This window comes from Rhinolophus ferrumequinum, chromosome 27, assembly GCF_004115265.2.
Source record: "Rhinolophus ferrumequinum isolate MPI-CBG mRhiFer1 chromosome 27, mRhiFer1_v1.p, whole genome shotgun sequence".
NCBI lineage: Eukaryota > Metazoa > Chordata > Mammalia > Chiroptera > Rhinolophidae > Rhinolophus > Rhinolophus ferrumequinum.
The window spans coordinates 8,573,494-8,590,404 of NC_046310.1; the positions used below are offsets into that span (position 1 = coordinate 8,573,494).

General features: G+C 39.6%; 1 protein-coding gene across 15 annotated transcripts in view; it reads right to left on the reverse strand.

The window, feature by feature from the left end:
- Positions 1-16,911, reverse strand: part of ESRRG (estrogen related receptor gamma) — a 549,261-nt gene that overhangs the window by 161,193 nt on the left and 371,157 nt on the right. For all 15 annotated transcript variants that reach the window (XM_033099785.1, XM_033099783.1, XM_033099793.1 and 12 more), the window contains one exon: positions 3,799-4,214. In XM_033099785.1, coding sequence (XP_032955676.1) covers positions 3,799-4,201 — 403 coding nt within the window. In that variant the 5' untranslated portion in view covers positions 4,202-4,214. The remainder of the gene's footprint in view (positions 1-3,798; positions 4,215-16,911) is intronic.

The window sequence follows — 16,911 nt, forward strand, 5'->3', positions numbered from 1 at the left end:
ACAAAAAATTTCCCACTCAGTTATGAATTGAGGCCAAAACTAGAATTAGAAAAAAAAAATCAGAATAAATTATTCAGCCTAGAAAATGACAAGGAAACCATTGCTGCCATTGTAACCCTGTGGGATGATAAGGAAACGCACTTAAGTCTCTGAAAAGTTTCTGTTTAACAAAAAGACAAACAAACAAGCAGCAAACAAAAACAACCTTGACTTTTACCTAAGTGCTGACCTAATTCAATAGTTTTCCAATGATACCCAGGAAACAGTCAATAAGTAAAATATGCCTTTCTGGTTGACTTTCACTGAAATCTATGATTAATTGCCTTTCACAACCGGAATACCATGCTCAGCTTTGAAAAGAATAATTCTCATTACTTTCTCAAAACGTGCTCTGGATATATGCTCTTTTGGTTCTAAATGTAAGAAGCATTTTTCCCAACTTTTAAAACTTAGACATACTACATATTGTATAACCAGTCTTAAAAATAAGTTATTTTAACAAAAAATAAAGATTCTGAAGAGGCACTATTTTCCATGACTGTGCCTTGGGGGGGGGTACGTGTCCTTTTGTCAAGTCAATGGGAACAGAAACCACATTTATATAACGTCCTGGCCATAAGGGCTGTGACACAGTAGAAAGAATTGTTCTTAAGGGGAGTTGGGAGTTGCGTAATCCTGTCTCATTTTCTGGAGAGCTTTAAAGGAGGGAAGGGACAGGCTCTTATCGGTCAAAGATAGTTTTGGCGGCAATGCTGCCTCAAGGCATGAGAATGGATTCCTGGTCCTTTCAGCATCAGAATAAGAAAAGTCATGATGATACAATAGATTTGGCCACTGTCAACATCTTTTGAGTTCAATTGCTCCCACTACTTGGCCCCAGGAAGGAGGGGCTGTTCCACTCTCCCTTACAATCACCACCCTAATTATTACATTATACTTTCACAATTTAATCCCTTTATTTGCCTCACTGCCTTTTTGGGGCTAAGTAAGCACCACGGTGGGACGCCTGCTGATGGAGTTAGCAGGAGAGCCTTACTGAGTGCCGCCCAGCTGCCAGCTACAAGCACAGCCAGGAGGGCCAGTCCAGAGTGCTAATCTGAACAGTGACATCTCTGTCTCCTGCTCAAAATCCTTGCAAGTCGCTCTGTCCAATACGGAGTAGAATTGAGCACGACCCATCAATGCCAAGAACCACCCTGTGTTACACTTTTGGTGGCATTTCAGCTTCCTAAGGAATAAGCAGGCATAGAATTCCAATTGTTCTGTTCTCGTTATTGCTCAGTAAATACGTCTTGTGCAGCTATTAATATCTAAGCTAGATGATTTTTTTTTTTTAAAGACAACTAACAGGAAATCTTTCCACATAGTTGTTCAATCTTTGGAAAACATAGTGAAGACGGAGGAGCTAAATCCCCCACACCCATCCCAAAAATCTGGTATTCCCTGAAGGCAGGAGGCATTTGCACCCAGAATTCGCCCCAATCTCCCAACCTTTGGGAACAAAGCTTTAATAAAGTGTAGGTAAGATGGAACTCCATCCACCAGGCTCCCTGCCTCACAGAAAGATCTCTGGGAATGTTTGCTGAGGAAATGGGCATATTGAGAACCTCCTTCTTAGGTCAGTATACACAGTATTCGTTAACATACCCCAAAATATGTGCTTATCTTTATGTGGGTAGATCCAGAGCTGGATAAACTGAATTAACAAAATCAAACGACTAACAGTTTCAATTATAGATACTTTGTAGCATAAGCATTCTAATACTGTTGGATAATGTGGTCAGAACCCAAACACTGGAAGTGTGTTTCATTCTCCAGTTTTGCAATTTTTTAAAGAGGCTGAAAAGATTTTTCCAGTGCTACAAAGTGAAGGGAAGCTTTTCCCATAAACCACCACTAGTTTTATTTACTTTACGTGTTATTTACATTTCATTTATCCTTAAGCATTCTATGAGGTAGGTATTAAAGCCTTGAATTTATAGGGGCTAATAAGAAAATAAAGATCCAACAGATGAAGGATTTTGGTAAGGAAATGCTAATAAAATATGAAGAGACAGCTATTTAAAAATTAAGTAATTCATATGTACTCCACACTAATTTGGCTTGTGTTCTTCAGTTAAAACGATGAAAAGGTGCGGCTTAAATATCTGCTCTCTTCTATAAGAGTTAAGACCTCTTGAAAAGCTGTGTACTTTAAGGAAAGGCTCTTGATCAACCACAAATCAAGAAAGCTATGTAATAGACAACAGCAAAGCCAGCGGGACATGGTGCAACCTACTCCACAACAGTCCCCAGGCCCTTCAGTACAAGACGTGCCCTCCTAGATACTCTTAAAAGAAAAGGGTAGGAGATCACTCTCGATGCACAGAAAGGGTTTCACTTTTTGTTAAACTATTTACAAGGAATTGAGTTAAACAAACAGACTCTCTTTTGTACTTTAAAAACCAGAGCATCACAAAGTTATTAACTATCTCAGCTATGCCCCACCCAGGCGATGCTGGTAACTGCTGGTCCAGGGACCGCACTTTGAGAAGCTCTGTTATAGGTCACATCACAGGACAATGCTGTGATTCTTCACCCTGTCTTCACACTGGGCACCAATCAGGAAGCTTTCAATAACCCCCCTGCCCTGGCCACACCCAAGGCCGATTCATTTGGAATTATGGGACGTGAGTATGAGTTGGTATCAGTCTGATTAAAAGTCTCCAGGTGATTCCAGTGAACTGACAAGGTGAGCTCCATTTAAGAATACACATTTTGTAAACCACGGAGCAGAATGGAATCACTGATGCTCTGTGAATTCTCAACAAATAATGAGTCTATGCATCCCCTATTCTCTCCAAAATTTATCACAAAAGATCTAAAAAAGTGAAACATAATTTTCCGTAAGAACATAGGCATAAGATAGCTTTTAAAATGAGCTGAGTTCTGTATTTGTGGATTGCTAGTTTAAAGGGGTACATATAACTCTCAGACATAATTTTCTATATATTTAATGTTGGAAATAATATTGGTACTTACAAATTGGGAGACCTATAAAAGTTTGGGTATGTCTTAGATATGGTGGAGGTGTATTTTATAATTTGGTAAAATTTAGAAGACTTTTTTTATACAAATTCATAAATTAAAATAAATAAATAAAAAAGTGGGGAAAGTATATCCAATGATAGAGAAAGAAGGAAAGTACCGTAGTAGATAATTAAAGTTGACTAGGGCAGTGGTTCTTGATGTCTGGTTCCTGGACCAGCAGCATCAGAATAACCCGAAATTTTGTTAAAAATATAAATTCTCAGGCCCCAACCCCGGGTCTGATGAATTAGAAACTCTGGGGACGGGGCCCAATGATTTGCATTTTGACCAGATTTCCAGGTGGTTTGATGCACTTTCAATTGTGGAAACCCAATGGTCTAAACAAAGTACTTATTATTTCCATGCATCTGTAAGATGAACAGAAGATGTAAAAGCACTGATTATCCAGTTTTCATTTGTTCAGTTGCTATACAACCCCACATTGCTCTAATAACAGCCTTGCTCTTTTCAACTCCACACGAAGCGTATCATGCTTCCATCCTTTGAGCTCAACAGTGAACATAGAATTGACAAGGGGCATATTTGGGGGCGGGGGTATTCTATAAAGCCCCTAATATCAATTTTAATCTATTTCTATTTTCCAATGAGAATAGAATTAAGATTATAAAACTTGACTAACAACTAGGAATAGAAGAACTAAGAAAACACACAAACCATCACGTGAGGTTGGAAGAGGGTAGGGTATTTATTCCCAGGTCCAACACTAACCTTGAATCGTCCTCTTGAAGAATGCCTTGCAGGCTTCACATGAGGCTACCCCATAGTGGTACCCAGAAGCGATGTCACCACACACTAAACACAGTCTCTTGGGCATCGAGTTGAGCATGTATTCACACTTGGTCTGGGGGTCTTCAACAATGGTGCTAGAGCAGTCATCATACAGTTTCCTGACAGGCCCACTGCCTCCTAGGATAGGAGCAGAAGGGTAGAGAGGTGGCGAGTCAAGTCCGTTCTGATGGCCATTCATGGTTGAACTGTAGCTCCCACTGGCGTCTGAAGAGCCACCTGGGCTGTGGTGGTTGACGCTGTCCGTCAGGGAGGCCGGGCTGGAGGGTTCCGTCTTGATGAAGGACGAACAGCTGGAATCAATGTGTCGATCTTTGTTTGACATTCTGCAGAGAAGCCTGTGATTCAGGGAGACACAAACAGAGGTAGAAAGAAAAGAAGAGAGGGTCAAATACAGAGGTAGAAACAAAAGAGGTAGAAACAAAGAGAAGGTGGGGAAAAAAATAGAGAAAGTGAAAGGGAAGTATGAAAGGAGAAAAAAATAGAAGAATTCATACGTTAAAGACATTGCTCTTTGAGAGGTTGACCTAAGAGCTGGGATGACACATCATTTATTCTGTAGTCAATATCTCTTGTTCTACAAGAAGGTAATCACCATAGGGGCATGACAGGGTTACATAAAAGCACCCAGACAGGCCATGAACAAAAGCTCTACAGGGTCCAATTCCTTTTATTCTACCTTTCTCTTGGAGAACCACTATCAACATCTAAATCAACTCTCTAGATTCTAAATATATCCATGAAGGAAGAGTGAATTGCAAAGTCCATTATCATTTCTAAAATTGTAGTTATCCTCACTCAACTTTCCCCTCCTACTTTCGGATGCAATGGTTGTATTACGAGCAGAGTCAAACTTTTATTTTCAAGACTACACTGATGATTTCTCGGCTCTCTATCTACTGTTTGTTGGAAAGCTTCCATAAGCCTAACAGTGTCTTTTATTGATCTCAGACACACAGGGAACATATGAGGACATATTCTTTATTTAAATGGCTCTGTTTCATAGGCATTGAGCAATACAAGAAGACGTCAAGTATAAAATTCTAGCCAATATTTAAGAATTACTCCCCAGAGCCCACAAAACTTAGTGAAATAATCACCAACATTGATCACTTAAATAAATACAAACATATGTCCATATGTTTGTGTCTCTGTGTATCCCTGTGTGTGTGTGTATTTCTCACTGTTGAAGAGATGAGTCACTAAAAGACATCTGAGTCTCAAGTATACCTGTGAGCCCATAAATCTGATCCTGGATATTCAGCAAAGTAAGAAGGTATCAAATTTTGTACTGAAAAGAAAAAATGAGATCTGTGAAGTTCCCCTTTCCTCCCCATCTTTTGGTCTTTTAACACGATACCTCCTCAAAGAAAATATGAACATCTATTGTGACAAGCTCTCTTATCGAGAAGAAACCTACTGCCTGGCTTTCCTTCTTGGGCCCAGAAGGGATTACACTTCTGAAAAGGTGTATAATAGGTAATAAGGTAATAAGATGAAAAGACATAATTGGTCCTATTTTCTTTCCACTTGGCCATAGTGCAAAACCCCTTTTCGCGTAGTCTCTGAGAACCTTCTCAGAGCCCACTATGGAAAGAAGAGGTGACAGTTGAGAAAGGGAGTTAGAAAAGTGCTTCCCAGTGGAACGGTGATTTATGGGAATGCCACAGGGTAATAATGGTCACTCACCAGAATTTGGGGGAGTAGTCACAACATAACCAAATGGACACAATTATCTCTTTCACTCTGAATCAGGTGATATTTTATCATGGCACAAATGTCATGTTCTCCTCCAGCTTCTCCTCCCCCTCCCCCTGTCACTGTTCTCTTTCTCTAAAATGAAGAAAAACATGGGATTTCCTATCCGGGGATGTTTACGCAACTGTTCCAAACAGGCAGTCCCAAGAGCAAAGCATCAGAAGCAAGAATTTGCCTCTTAACCGATAAATTTCCCATTGGACACTGTGTTCTATCTGAAGTGAAGCAGGATCAGGATGTGAGGAAAGCAAACTGGAAAGAGATAGCCCCCCACCCCCAACCCCCAAGATCTCCTCGCTCTTCGCCCGCCCACTCGTGTTGTCCTTTCCTCAAGAACCAGCGAAAGGAAAAATCGGCCCCTCGCCAGCCTGAACGACAGTGTCCTCTCCCTTCTGCATCTGTGCCTTGTACCCGTCACTGTTAACGAGGGTTGTAATTAATAGATCACTCTGGCTGTCTCCCTGCTTGCACTCAGGGCAAAGCACTTTTCCCCAACTCCACGTCGGAAAGAAAGCGGGTGGCGCTGACTTACAACAGCCCTGCAAATCCCTTTTAATTTAGATCACTTACACCACTTCACTTATTACCTTATAATTACTGGACCGCTCGCACATACATTACGATCTCAGACTAGAGTTAGAAGTTATTAGGGTACTAAAACATGGTTGCTCCCCTTTCCTCTCTCTGGCACTGAATTTCTCACGGCTATGACAATTAACTGTTTCGCCTCTGTCGACAAGCACCATTTCTTTTCTCTTTTTCCAGAGAGTCGTGGTGAGCCGCTTGATGACAAAACAGATCACATTTTCTCCAGGCTCTTTTTTCTTTCTCTCTTTTCTTATATCATCTATGAACAAGTCCCCCTCCCCCCCACCCCTGATCCCCTGTTTTGTCTCTCTCATGTTTTTTCTCATGAGCTTCTAAAATTTGCAGAACTCTTGATTAAGGAGCAAGGCCAGAAATGACCCTCCCATTTTATAGAACAGTTATTTGCTAAGTCACCAAATATTTATGTGTCGAATGCGTGTTGCTAAAGTGCCTGGAAAATGGGAGTCTCCAGCCAGCTGTCTCATCTAAAATCTCTGTCCATAAAACTTTGCAAAAACCTGGATGGAAACAAGGAAATTCGGGAAGTTCAAGTTGCCGGGGAAGTCTTTGGACCGGCACCATCTCCTCCTACACAAGGTCTGGCCACATCAGATGTAAGTGAAAGGGAACAAATTGGACTTGGGCTCTAGGCGGCATGTATTTCTTTTCAGACACGCACAACCTCCTAAATGAATACATTTTGCCCAGTGGAAATAGTAATAGTCGAGTTGCCATTTATCAAGTGCTTACTGGGTGCCAGGCACTAACCTGGACACGTTGCAAAGTATTACCAGATGTAATCCCCAACATAACCTTGCGAGCGAGGTATTGCATTTTAGGAAACAGCTCCAGCCGTCACACATAACTTCCTGAAAGTCATACAGCTAGAAGTAGAAGAGAAGGGATTCGAACACAGGTCTGACACCAAAGTCCAGTGCAGAAATGTTTTGAAGTCAACAGACAGATTTTAAAGGTGTTCATATATATAAATATATATATTAATGGTGAAGCAAGCAGAGGGACAGGTAGCTCACACAGAGGTGTGTTGCATCCACAGCTCAGCCAGGAGTGGAAAGGGACCAGAGAGGCCAACAAACCAGCTGTAGGTTGGCCCTGTGGAGTCACCCTCTCCGCTGATGGAGCATCGCCTACACGGAAACTACTGAAAGAACACAGCTGTGTCCTAATGACGACTCATCTCGTTACACTGAACACTTCCAGACATCGTTCCATTATACCCGAAAACTACAGCGGGTCTTAATTCCCTCCGTCTCTGTCTCTGAAATGCTACAGCTCTATTATTCAAGGCTGAAATATTCACAACTATCTATAAATTCAATTGTCAGCTGGTGGGTTTTATTCTAGACTTCCCTTCAATCTAAAATTAGAGGCACTAAAATTCACATTAACTGTAAGAGGAATAGAGTGAATAAGACTTTATTTCTAAAGAACACCTTTTTTGTCAAAAAGAGCCATTTTCAAGATGATGGCTTTATCTGTAGCCAAAGAGAATAAGCCCAATTCCACATTGTGCTGTTAAGGCAGAAATTTTAGGTCACATTGGATTAATACAAATTTGAATTTAGTTAAGAATTATGAATACAAATAAGGCACTGGAAACGGTGGGAAATATTTATTTTAAGGCCTTAGTGCGGTTGCTTTTATTCTCTTATTTTAAGAGAAACGATGAGAATAGCACAAGGGAACAAGACAGTGATTTTCCAAAAACCTTCCCTGAGTGAACACCCTGCAAATGAACTGGGGATTGGCATGGATAACTATGCAAGAATAAACATTCAGTTTTTGTATAAGAAACTCAGTTTGAGGGGTTTAACAGCCTTCTTGGGACCAGGGAAATTTCAGTGCTTTAAAAAGCACTTTCAACACAGTTTGAGGTATGTCTCGAGTAATTCTGATTATCACACTTCATCACAGAAACTTGTTGCTTCACCTTGCCTGAGGGCCAGGAAGGGGGAAAAAAATTTATCTTTGGTGTTAGCTATCAATCGTCAAGCCAATAAAACTTCTGGGCTGCTGGACTGTATAAAAATGTAATTTTTGAAAGTTAACTGCGTGTATACGTGTGCCAGTACAAAGAGAAATTGAGAGTAAAAGAAAAGAATCACATGCAGCGTTGCTGCTGGAGGGGAAAACAAAGATAATCTGTAAGTTAACATTCCATTTATATTATAATTATCAAGCTGAATTGTTTTCGGAGATTCTAGCTAGATCCAGGTAAACGTGTGATCTCGAGCTAATTGCTGTGAATTGCCACACTCACGTGTAGCTGCCCTGGATGGTCTGCATTCCCCAGAAGGAACTTACACGTAGCCAAGATATTAATTGTTAAATGCTGGTATAACAACAACGTTCCCTCGGCTTATACATTATTAACCCTTTCATCAAAATATAAGTTGTTAACAAACATCTGTATTTCATCCTTTGAATTTCCTAACAAACTCGAATCTATTTGCTGCTTTATTTCCCTACTTAAAAAAAATTTTAAAAAGGTGCCTAAAAAAACGTGTGTCCTTGGCCTTTTCTGATTGTTACATGTATGCAAGCGTTTTCGAAACTTTTATTACACCTGTATCAGTGACAGTCACTTTAATAGGCTAAATGAATGACAACTACATGAGTCACTATTATATTTTCTTCCTTGTCACCCGTAACAGACCAAAAAGGAACCCAGTGCCATTCATTACAAATTCCAAACACTTTATCAATTTATATCGAAAAATTTTATGCAAGTTTACAAATACGGGAAGAAAGAGAGAAGGGAACGGGAGAGAGGAAGAGAGAGAAAGGAGAAAAGAGAGACAAAGAGAGAAGGGGAAAGCAGAGGACAGAGTCCTTAGTTGTCTCACTGAACCACAGAATTTCAGGGCTGGAAAAGAAGCATATCAAGTCCTACCACCGAATCACTAACCTATTCAGAGTAGGAATGAATCTATGAGGGTTGGTCCCTTCTGAAATCACCAGATTAAATATTTAAGTAATTTTGTTTAAAAAAAAAATAATAAAAAGCTTTTATTAGCCTATAGGTTCTTTTTGGTTTTGTTTTGTTTTTATGCTTTTGGAAGAAAACCTCCAAGAGTAATGGAGGCCCAACTTCAGAGACCATGGCCCCAACAGCTCCCTCTGTGGCCTGAGTTACAACTTCAAGCACCCTACTTTACAGTCAGCTTTTTTTTCTTTTTTTCTTTTCCTGCTTCAACTAATTGCACTCTTGTAAAGTGGCAAAATGCGAATCACTTAGTAACAAAATGGGCACCAGCTGCTATTGTCAGAGAATGGCAATGCTAAAGGAAGGGAAAGCGACCGAATGAAGTGTCATGTCAGAAATCAACTGTGCAACGTGTGATTTGAGAAAACATGACTACTTTACAGAGACAGGGTGTCATTATGGCATCACAGTAATACGATGCTTTGACAACTGCTGGGTCTAACATATCATCATTGCATTAAGGTACACTGGCTTAGTTGAGGAAGGAAGAGAAAGGATTTTTCTCTTTTAATAAGAAATATCTTAACGTCTGCTTGGTTAACCTACCAGAAGGAGAGCATTGATTGTAAAGAAAGCATTGTAAGTCGGAATCCATATGCTCAGAAATATTAACACACGTGCACACATACGCACACACACTTAGGTATAATTTTAGGCCATCTTTAAGAAGCATCGAGGCCCATCTCATGGGACCGATTTCTGCAGAAAAGGATCACATTGATTTAGTAATGCTACTTCTTGATTCTCTGAACAAACACCTTGTGCATTTAATCTAAGAGACTCTTTCCAACTTAACTCCATCAAGAACAAGAGTACGCAGACAGCTCCCTGCAAAACTGGTGCTTGAGTAGCTGACAAGTAGCTAAGTAGTGTGGGGACAAGGGGCCAGCTCTCTAAAATAACAAATCAGAACCTCCATCTGAGCTGAAATCTTTCCCAGTTTTGTAAAAGGCTGTGAGCTATGCCAAAAAAAAAAAGGAAATTTAGGACAAATAAACAAGAGACTTGCAACACATTTCTGGCCAGTCATTGAAAAGAAAAGTGCTTCATGAATATAATTTCGTACCTAATGACTAAACCACGACCGGGAAGGGATTTTGCCTAGACCCTATCTGCTTTTAGTGTTCCAAAGTTCAATGATCTTTTCTTATTCAATTTTGTTGTGACCTTAGGTTGGTCAACCATCCTGATTTAGTCACTAAAATCCCACGTCCTGGGAACCTGTCAGTCTCAGGCAAACCAGGATGGTTGGCCATCTGATCTGACACACAGAGAGACCTACAGAGGTGTATGACGCCCACCCATACCGTTAAATCTAAACCAAAGAAAGGGAAATGGAGAATTTTTCATTTTCAGCCATGAAGGTCTAACAAGATGGCAAGAGAAATGCACTAAGAAGAGTGTGCAACCTAACCAGACCGGGAGTGTGACAAACATGTATGTCTTAGGAAATGCCCGCCAAGACCCCGGCCTCCCATCTTACTGTGCCACATGAACCAAGGCCACTGCCGATGGCCGTGTTCAGTTATCTAGGCTGTTTGAAATGTAGAAAACCGCGGTTGCTTGCATTTGTATTGCCAGGTGATTTCTGATGCTTCCTGGTTGATAAACTTTATTAATGAGAAAAGAAACGGTCCTGTGATAGCACAGTGTGTTGTTGTTCATTACGTTTGTTGACGGCTTCCGTATTTAAGGATTCGATCTGATGCAAAGGTGCTTCGTAGTGTAATTTATCCTCAGCTTGTTTTCTTGGACCTATTTCAATCCTGGGGTGAGCATCCCTTGTTTATAGCTCTAAATACAGTAAAGTGAGCTACTAGCAGATCAATAAAACTGTTAAGTGCATAATAACGCTGGGTAATTGCATACATGATGTTTTGCATAATTAACTGTCTGAGCTTTTCTTCACTATAATGGGCACTCATGTAATATAGAGGACCGATAAGTCTATAAAACATACAGTTTATATGAACCATGATTCTGTTGAAAACTCTGGCTAATCATCCCCATCGGCTTTGAAGGGAGAGCTCTCCTCCACTGCCAAGTTCAAATCAATTCTTATGACATTACTTTATAACTAACATGATATTTAACTGATGATGGCTATTAGCTATTATACAGATTGCACTCGAGGACTGTAACAGTAGGGGGGAAACTACCATTTAGTTTAAACAAACTTCTGCCATGTAATCAATATTATTGAGGCAAATTAAATGTTTTAACAAGTGTGTGTATTTGCCCTCATGCAGCTTAATTAACTATAACCTTACAACTGCCCAACTCCATGGCACCTGTTCAAAGAGAAACTCCAGAATTGCCTAGTCAGAAACTCAAATGTATACCAGATGTAAAACAAGCATTTTAGCTCTGATACCTAAAAATATTTCTTTCCTTACACAAGTTACTCTCCTGGGACCAAAGCCTAAAAGACCAGAAGGGCTTTGGAACAGTGTACCCTGTGTCAGGGCCCAAGTGTTGACCAGGTCACAGTGAAATAGCCCTGAGCACAAGGTGAGGACCACTGCTAGAAAGGAAGGTTAGTTTGGGTTAAAAAAAAAAAAAAAAAAACTACATGAGATAAATCATCAAAATGAAGCTTGCAATATATGCTGAGTATAACATTTATTCGGTCTAAGAGATTTACTATGCCACGAGCAGACCTTCTCTGCAGTAAGCTTTCTAGAGAAAAGAAATAGTCTCCAACTTCTACAAATCTCTGGTCTTTCAAACAGAAATATGGATCAATAAAGTTTGCTTGTGTTCAGACAATTCCATTTTCAAGCAGTCAAGGAGCACTCCGAAGAGAAAAAGCCGACACAACAGGAAGGGACTGACAGCTAAATGAAGACCTTCTCACATCATCTCGCTAGAGGAGAAATAAACAGACATTCAACTCATAGAAAGTCTATGCACTGATCTTTACAAATTACAATCGAATGTAGACGCGTTACACACATTCTCCAGTGACGGAGTTCACAAATCAAATCCAGGTCAATGAAAGCTCAGGCTGCCTGAAGTCCTCTTTCCTCTTCTCTTTGCTACGCTGAATCAGGAAATAAGAATGCTATCAGGAGTTGATGTAAGGATACTGAGATCACAATATTGATGTCATCCTTTACTCATTAAAAAAATGTTTTGCAAAAGCAATTGCAATGACCAATAAGCCTCCGTTAAGATAGGCCAGTTCATTTGGAGTGGAACTTAAAAACATACCCTGAAACTGTATGAACTACAGTGGTGAGAAAAATCTAAATGCTGAGAAGGAATCATGGTTTAAATAAAGGTTGCTTCGAGCACATCTGAACATTTCCATAATAGAGAGAGATTCACCATACAACCAGAGATAGTAAACCACATCTTTCCCTGTTGGACAGCAGTTAAACTATATTTATACTTTCAACTTAACAGCTTTGTCTGCGGTGGTTAACATGTGGGTGCAAATGCAGCTGGTCTGGGGTGGTTTAGGATAGCAGAGGTTACGATTATATTCTGTTGGTATCGGGTGCTGTTTGGCTGAAGTAGGAGTGAGGAGAGGCAGAGAGGACGGGACATCAGCTCATCATTAATCCTAAGACTTCTTCCTCCGTCCTCTTTTTAAACATTTCAATGAGCTAGCTGCTTGAAGAGAAGGTGAAGCTTAAACACAGGAGCCGCTCTTTGCAGGCCAGGGGAAAGAACATATACACTCACATATTGAATTCAAGCCATGGAAATAATGATGGCTTTGTCACAACGGGTTTTGTGACAGGGACTGTTGAGCCGTGGGATGGCATCCAGTGAAGCCAGCGGAAGCCACGGACAAGCCAGGAGTTCAGATCCGAAGGAGGTGCCTGGCATTTGTCATTCAAAGGTCCAAAACAAACGTGCGGAGTAAAATTTCTAAATCTTCTCTGCAATTCTAAAAAACTGATTTAAGAAAAAAAAAAAAGGCACCAGAGTTCCCACAGTTTGCACGTCTTCTCCTTTCCCAGGAAACCTTACTTCTTACAGCATAGGATGGAGTGGCAGACATAGGATATCCAGCTATGGATCTGTGAGACCTGAGACATGTCACTGCACCCCTGGGACCCTCCGTGTCCTCCTCACTTGTAAAATGACAGGATACACCGATAGACTTTCTAAAGTAAATTCTGCCATTTTTTTAAAAAAACTATATTTTACTCAAATAAAAGCCCCACTGGCCTGTGATTCAGATTAGACCAGAGAGCAAGGGCTGTCGGACTCAGTCGCACTCCCCAAATTCCCATTTTCTTAGGGGCTACTGCGCCCAGCCACCATTCAGGATATGGCAGCGTGGGGTGTGTGTGTGTGTGTGTGATGAAGGAATAATTACAGAAAAAACTTGCTACATAACAGTGAAACTGCAGCACACACATGTGACTGAGGAACCCTCCCCAGTGGGCTACAATCGGACAAACGGAGCAGTGATCATTTTGAGGGGAGTTGGGGGGGGGGCAGGCCTCTTGGTCTTTCCTAGAAATGGTTCTCCTTTTGCTCATTACGTGTTTTTGGTGGGAGGCGTTGGTGGAAAGGGCAATTCCCTGCAATCAGTGCTTAAGTGAATGTTTGTCCCCGTGTGTGACTCCACGCTGTCAGCAAGCAGTGGGGTGCCGCTGAGTTGTTACTACATTTGATTTGACTACCAGTAGGAAGCTTCATTTCTACCAACTGTTAGTTGCTCGCTCAGAGAATCTTCTCTTCATTTCTGGAGTGACTTTCCCCTCTCTTCTGTTTCCTTTTCCTTGATATGTTGTAAGTCCAAAGGCCACGTGGATTTGGAAGAGGAAACCTCAGTATTTGTCTCCCGAGTTCATCAGGCCTCAGGGCCTGGACATAAAGGGTCCATGCAATTGGTGCTAGCCTTTCCCTCGGAGTCTCTGCATTTGAGTTCTGATTTCCTAGATTGCCACAAGGTCAATGCCAACACAAACTGGTTGCGTGGCACTGTGGTCACATCCTTCTCCTGGGGGGGGGGGAGCGGGGAGGGCTTATTTCAGCCTTATGTAGCAGATAGTTCTGCAGCCTTTGTTAACCAGAAAAAGTGTTCTGTTCACCTTCTCATGCAATTTGGTTGAACTCATTGCTATCTTTTGGTGCTGCTTCTGACGCCTTTTACATTTTGTTTTTTATTTGATAACTTTATTATATCCCATGAGAGCTTTTCTCCTTAAAAATAATGATTTTGGTAATTAGGATTCTCAAAGAGTGTGTCTGATAACAAGTTCTGACAATGAAAAGCATCTTTAGAAACAACAAAAACATATGCATGAATCAAAAGGGTGGGGGAAAAAAAGGAAGGAAAAAAATCCCACAGAGATATTACGAAAATTCAGGCTGAATGAAAAAGTAATTAAAACTAAAGAGCTAAAACTGTAATTAAGAAATTTTTCATTACGGGGAGGCAAGTGACTGCTTTTCTAAATAGGACAGGCTGCTGGGTAAAAATAAAATAAAAGCAGGTTTCGGTGAGCGGAGCAGGAAAGCTATGTCTTTAACCAGATCAAATTCTCGAAATTGGCTGTCAAGACAGGATTGTCGTGATTTATACCCGTCTATCAAGTTCACGGACTGGAGAAACAGAGGGAACAGAGGCAAGCTGCTGTCGCTTCCATTCGCAAAGAACCTTTAATTTCCACAGCACCATCTGTTACCAAATCTAATTCACATTCCCCCTTAATCTGGTTTAGTTCCATAATACTAATTCTTCCTCAACCCCTAAGAACACAAACCACCAAAAAGAAAAAAAAAAGAAAAAAGAAAAAAAAAGGCTCTGGTTCTTGGTAAGTGAGAAACTGAATATCATAGAGCTAGGGTGTTAAGTCTGGTGACTTGAGCGAAACATGCTCTTTCTTCTCCATTACAATGTATTTCTGGTAAAGGGATTTGTTTTCAGCTAATGCAGAGATATGAAATTGTTCATATTTTGGGGTCAAAGAGAAATGCTGAAATGAAAGTAGGCCAGGGACATGAAAGCAAAGGTTGTCATAAAATACAATCATTGTCAAGTTTAGTGACTTTCAGAACTGGCTATAAAATGACTTTGTCATGGTTTTCACGTAGAGAAAGCCTAAAACTGTACTTGTGTTAAGGAAACTCAAGAGAGTGATGTATATATTGAGAGAGAGTAGAGCAGGGTAGGGCAAAATCTAGGAGAAATGGAAATGGAAAAAGTCATGTATCATTAAAAATAAAAAGATATGTGTGGTTAAACACACATTCACCTCCTGCAATCTAAGATTCTGTTAGCATATACTTTGGATTCCCCGTCATTTCTAGTCTTAGCCAATATAATAACTGGCATTGAACATAATGAGGTTGTGCATCAGAGAAAGATTAAACTATGCTCAATAAAGATTTAGTGTTAAATATATTTCATTGTTTTCTAACTCAGTGAATATTTGTTTTCTCTAAAGGCAATAGTAAATATCCACAGGCATACATTACATAACAAAAGAAAACAAAAAGATGTTTACATGCTAAGTGAGAAGTTTTGATTACACATTTCGTTAGCTGGGTCACTACCTAATTCTTTTGTGAATATTAGAAGAATTATCCTTCTGTTCTCTAACCCAGTAGCATAAAACACTAGCTGGGTTACATGATATCAATCCCTCACTTTCAGTAAATAATTGGGGAGGCTGTGATCAACATATTTATTTTCATGATTGGTATGATTATCACCCATAAATATATTTTTGTAGAGAAAACGTCAACACGTAAACTCTATCACTGAACTGGTAGTATCATATTACCCAACATAAAAATAATCCTAAATCTATTATAAAAAGATAATGACTTTCAGGAAAGAATATCTCATTTTATTGATGGAATCTTCTGGTTGACCAATTATAAAGATATTTTCGATTATCAGCAACAATAAAAGCTTAATATTTAAGAGCTATGAGAGATTATGAAAGACGACAAACTGTTCACATTGTCACAAACAAGAAAATTTGAAACTACAATAAATGTTTATACACACACGAACATATTACATACACATCACCTATAAAAACATCAATGGGTGTCATAAACAAACAAAAAAAAGCTTATTAAAGCTTATAAAGATGATAGTTTTCAATATTCACTAAGAAATATGCTAATTCTGATATCCTTCAATTGTATATGTTAATAGTAATTTGTATTATATAATTTTTAAAGTTTCTATTACAGTTGTAAACTAAAAAGAAATTTTTATTTTCTTTGTGCTGATAAAAATGGCTAAAATTCATAAGACTGACAACACCAAATGCTGGTGAGGATATGGAGCAACTGGAACTCATATACATTGCCGGTATGGTATAAAATGGTACAACCCTTTTGGAAAACGTGTTTGGAAGTTTCTTATAACGTTAAACAGATATTTACCATTTTTACACCAATTTATTCCTAGATATTTACTAAAAAATGAAAACATATGTCCACAAAATAACTATACATAAATGTGTAACCCAGCTTTATCCATAGTAGCCCTTAGCTAAAAACAAATCAGATAAATTAATTATGATGTATATACATATATATATATATACATACATACACAGGGGAAGTCTAGTCAACAATAAAAAAGAAATGAACTGTGATAGATGCATTAACATGTCTGAATATCAAAGATACCTTGGTGAGCAAAAACAAGGTCAATACAAAAGAGCACACACTCTAAGATTCTGTTTACATGAAGT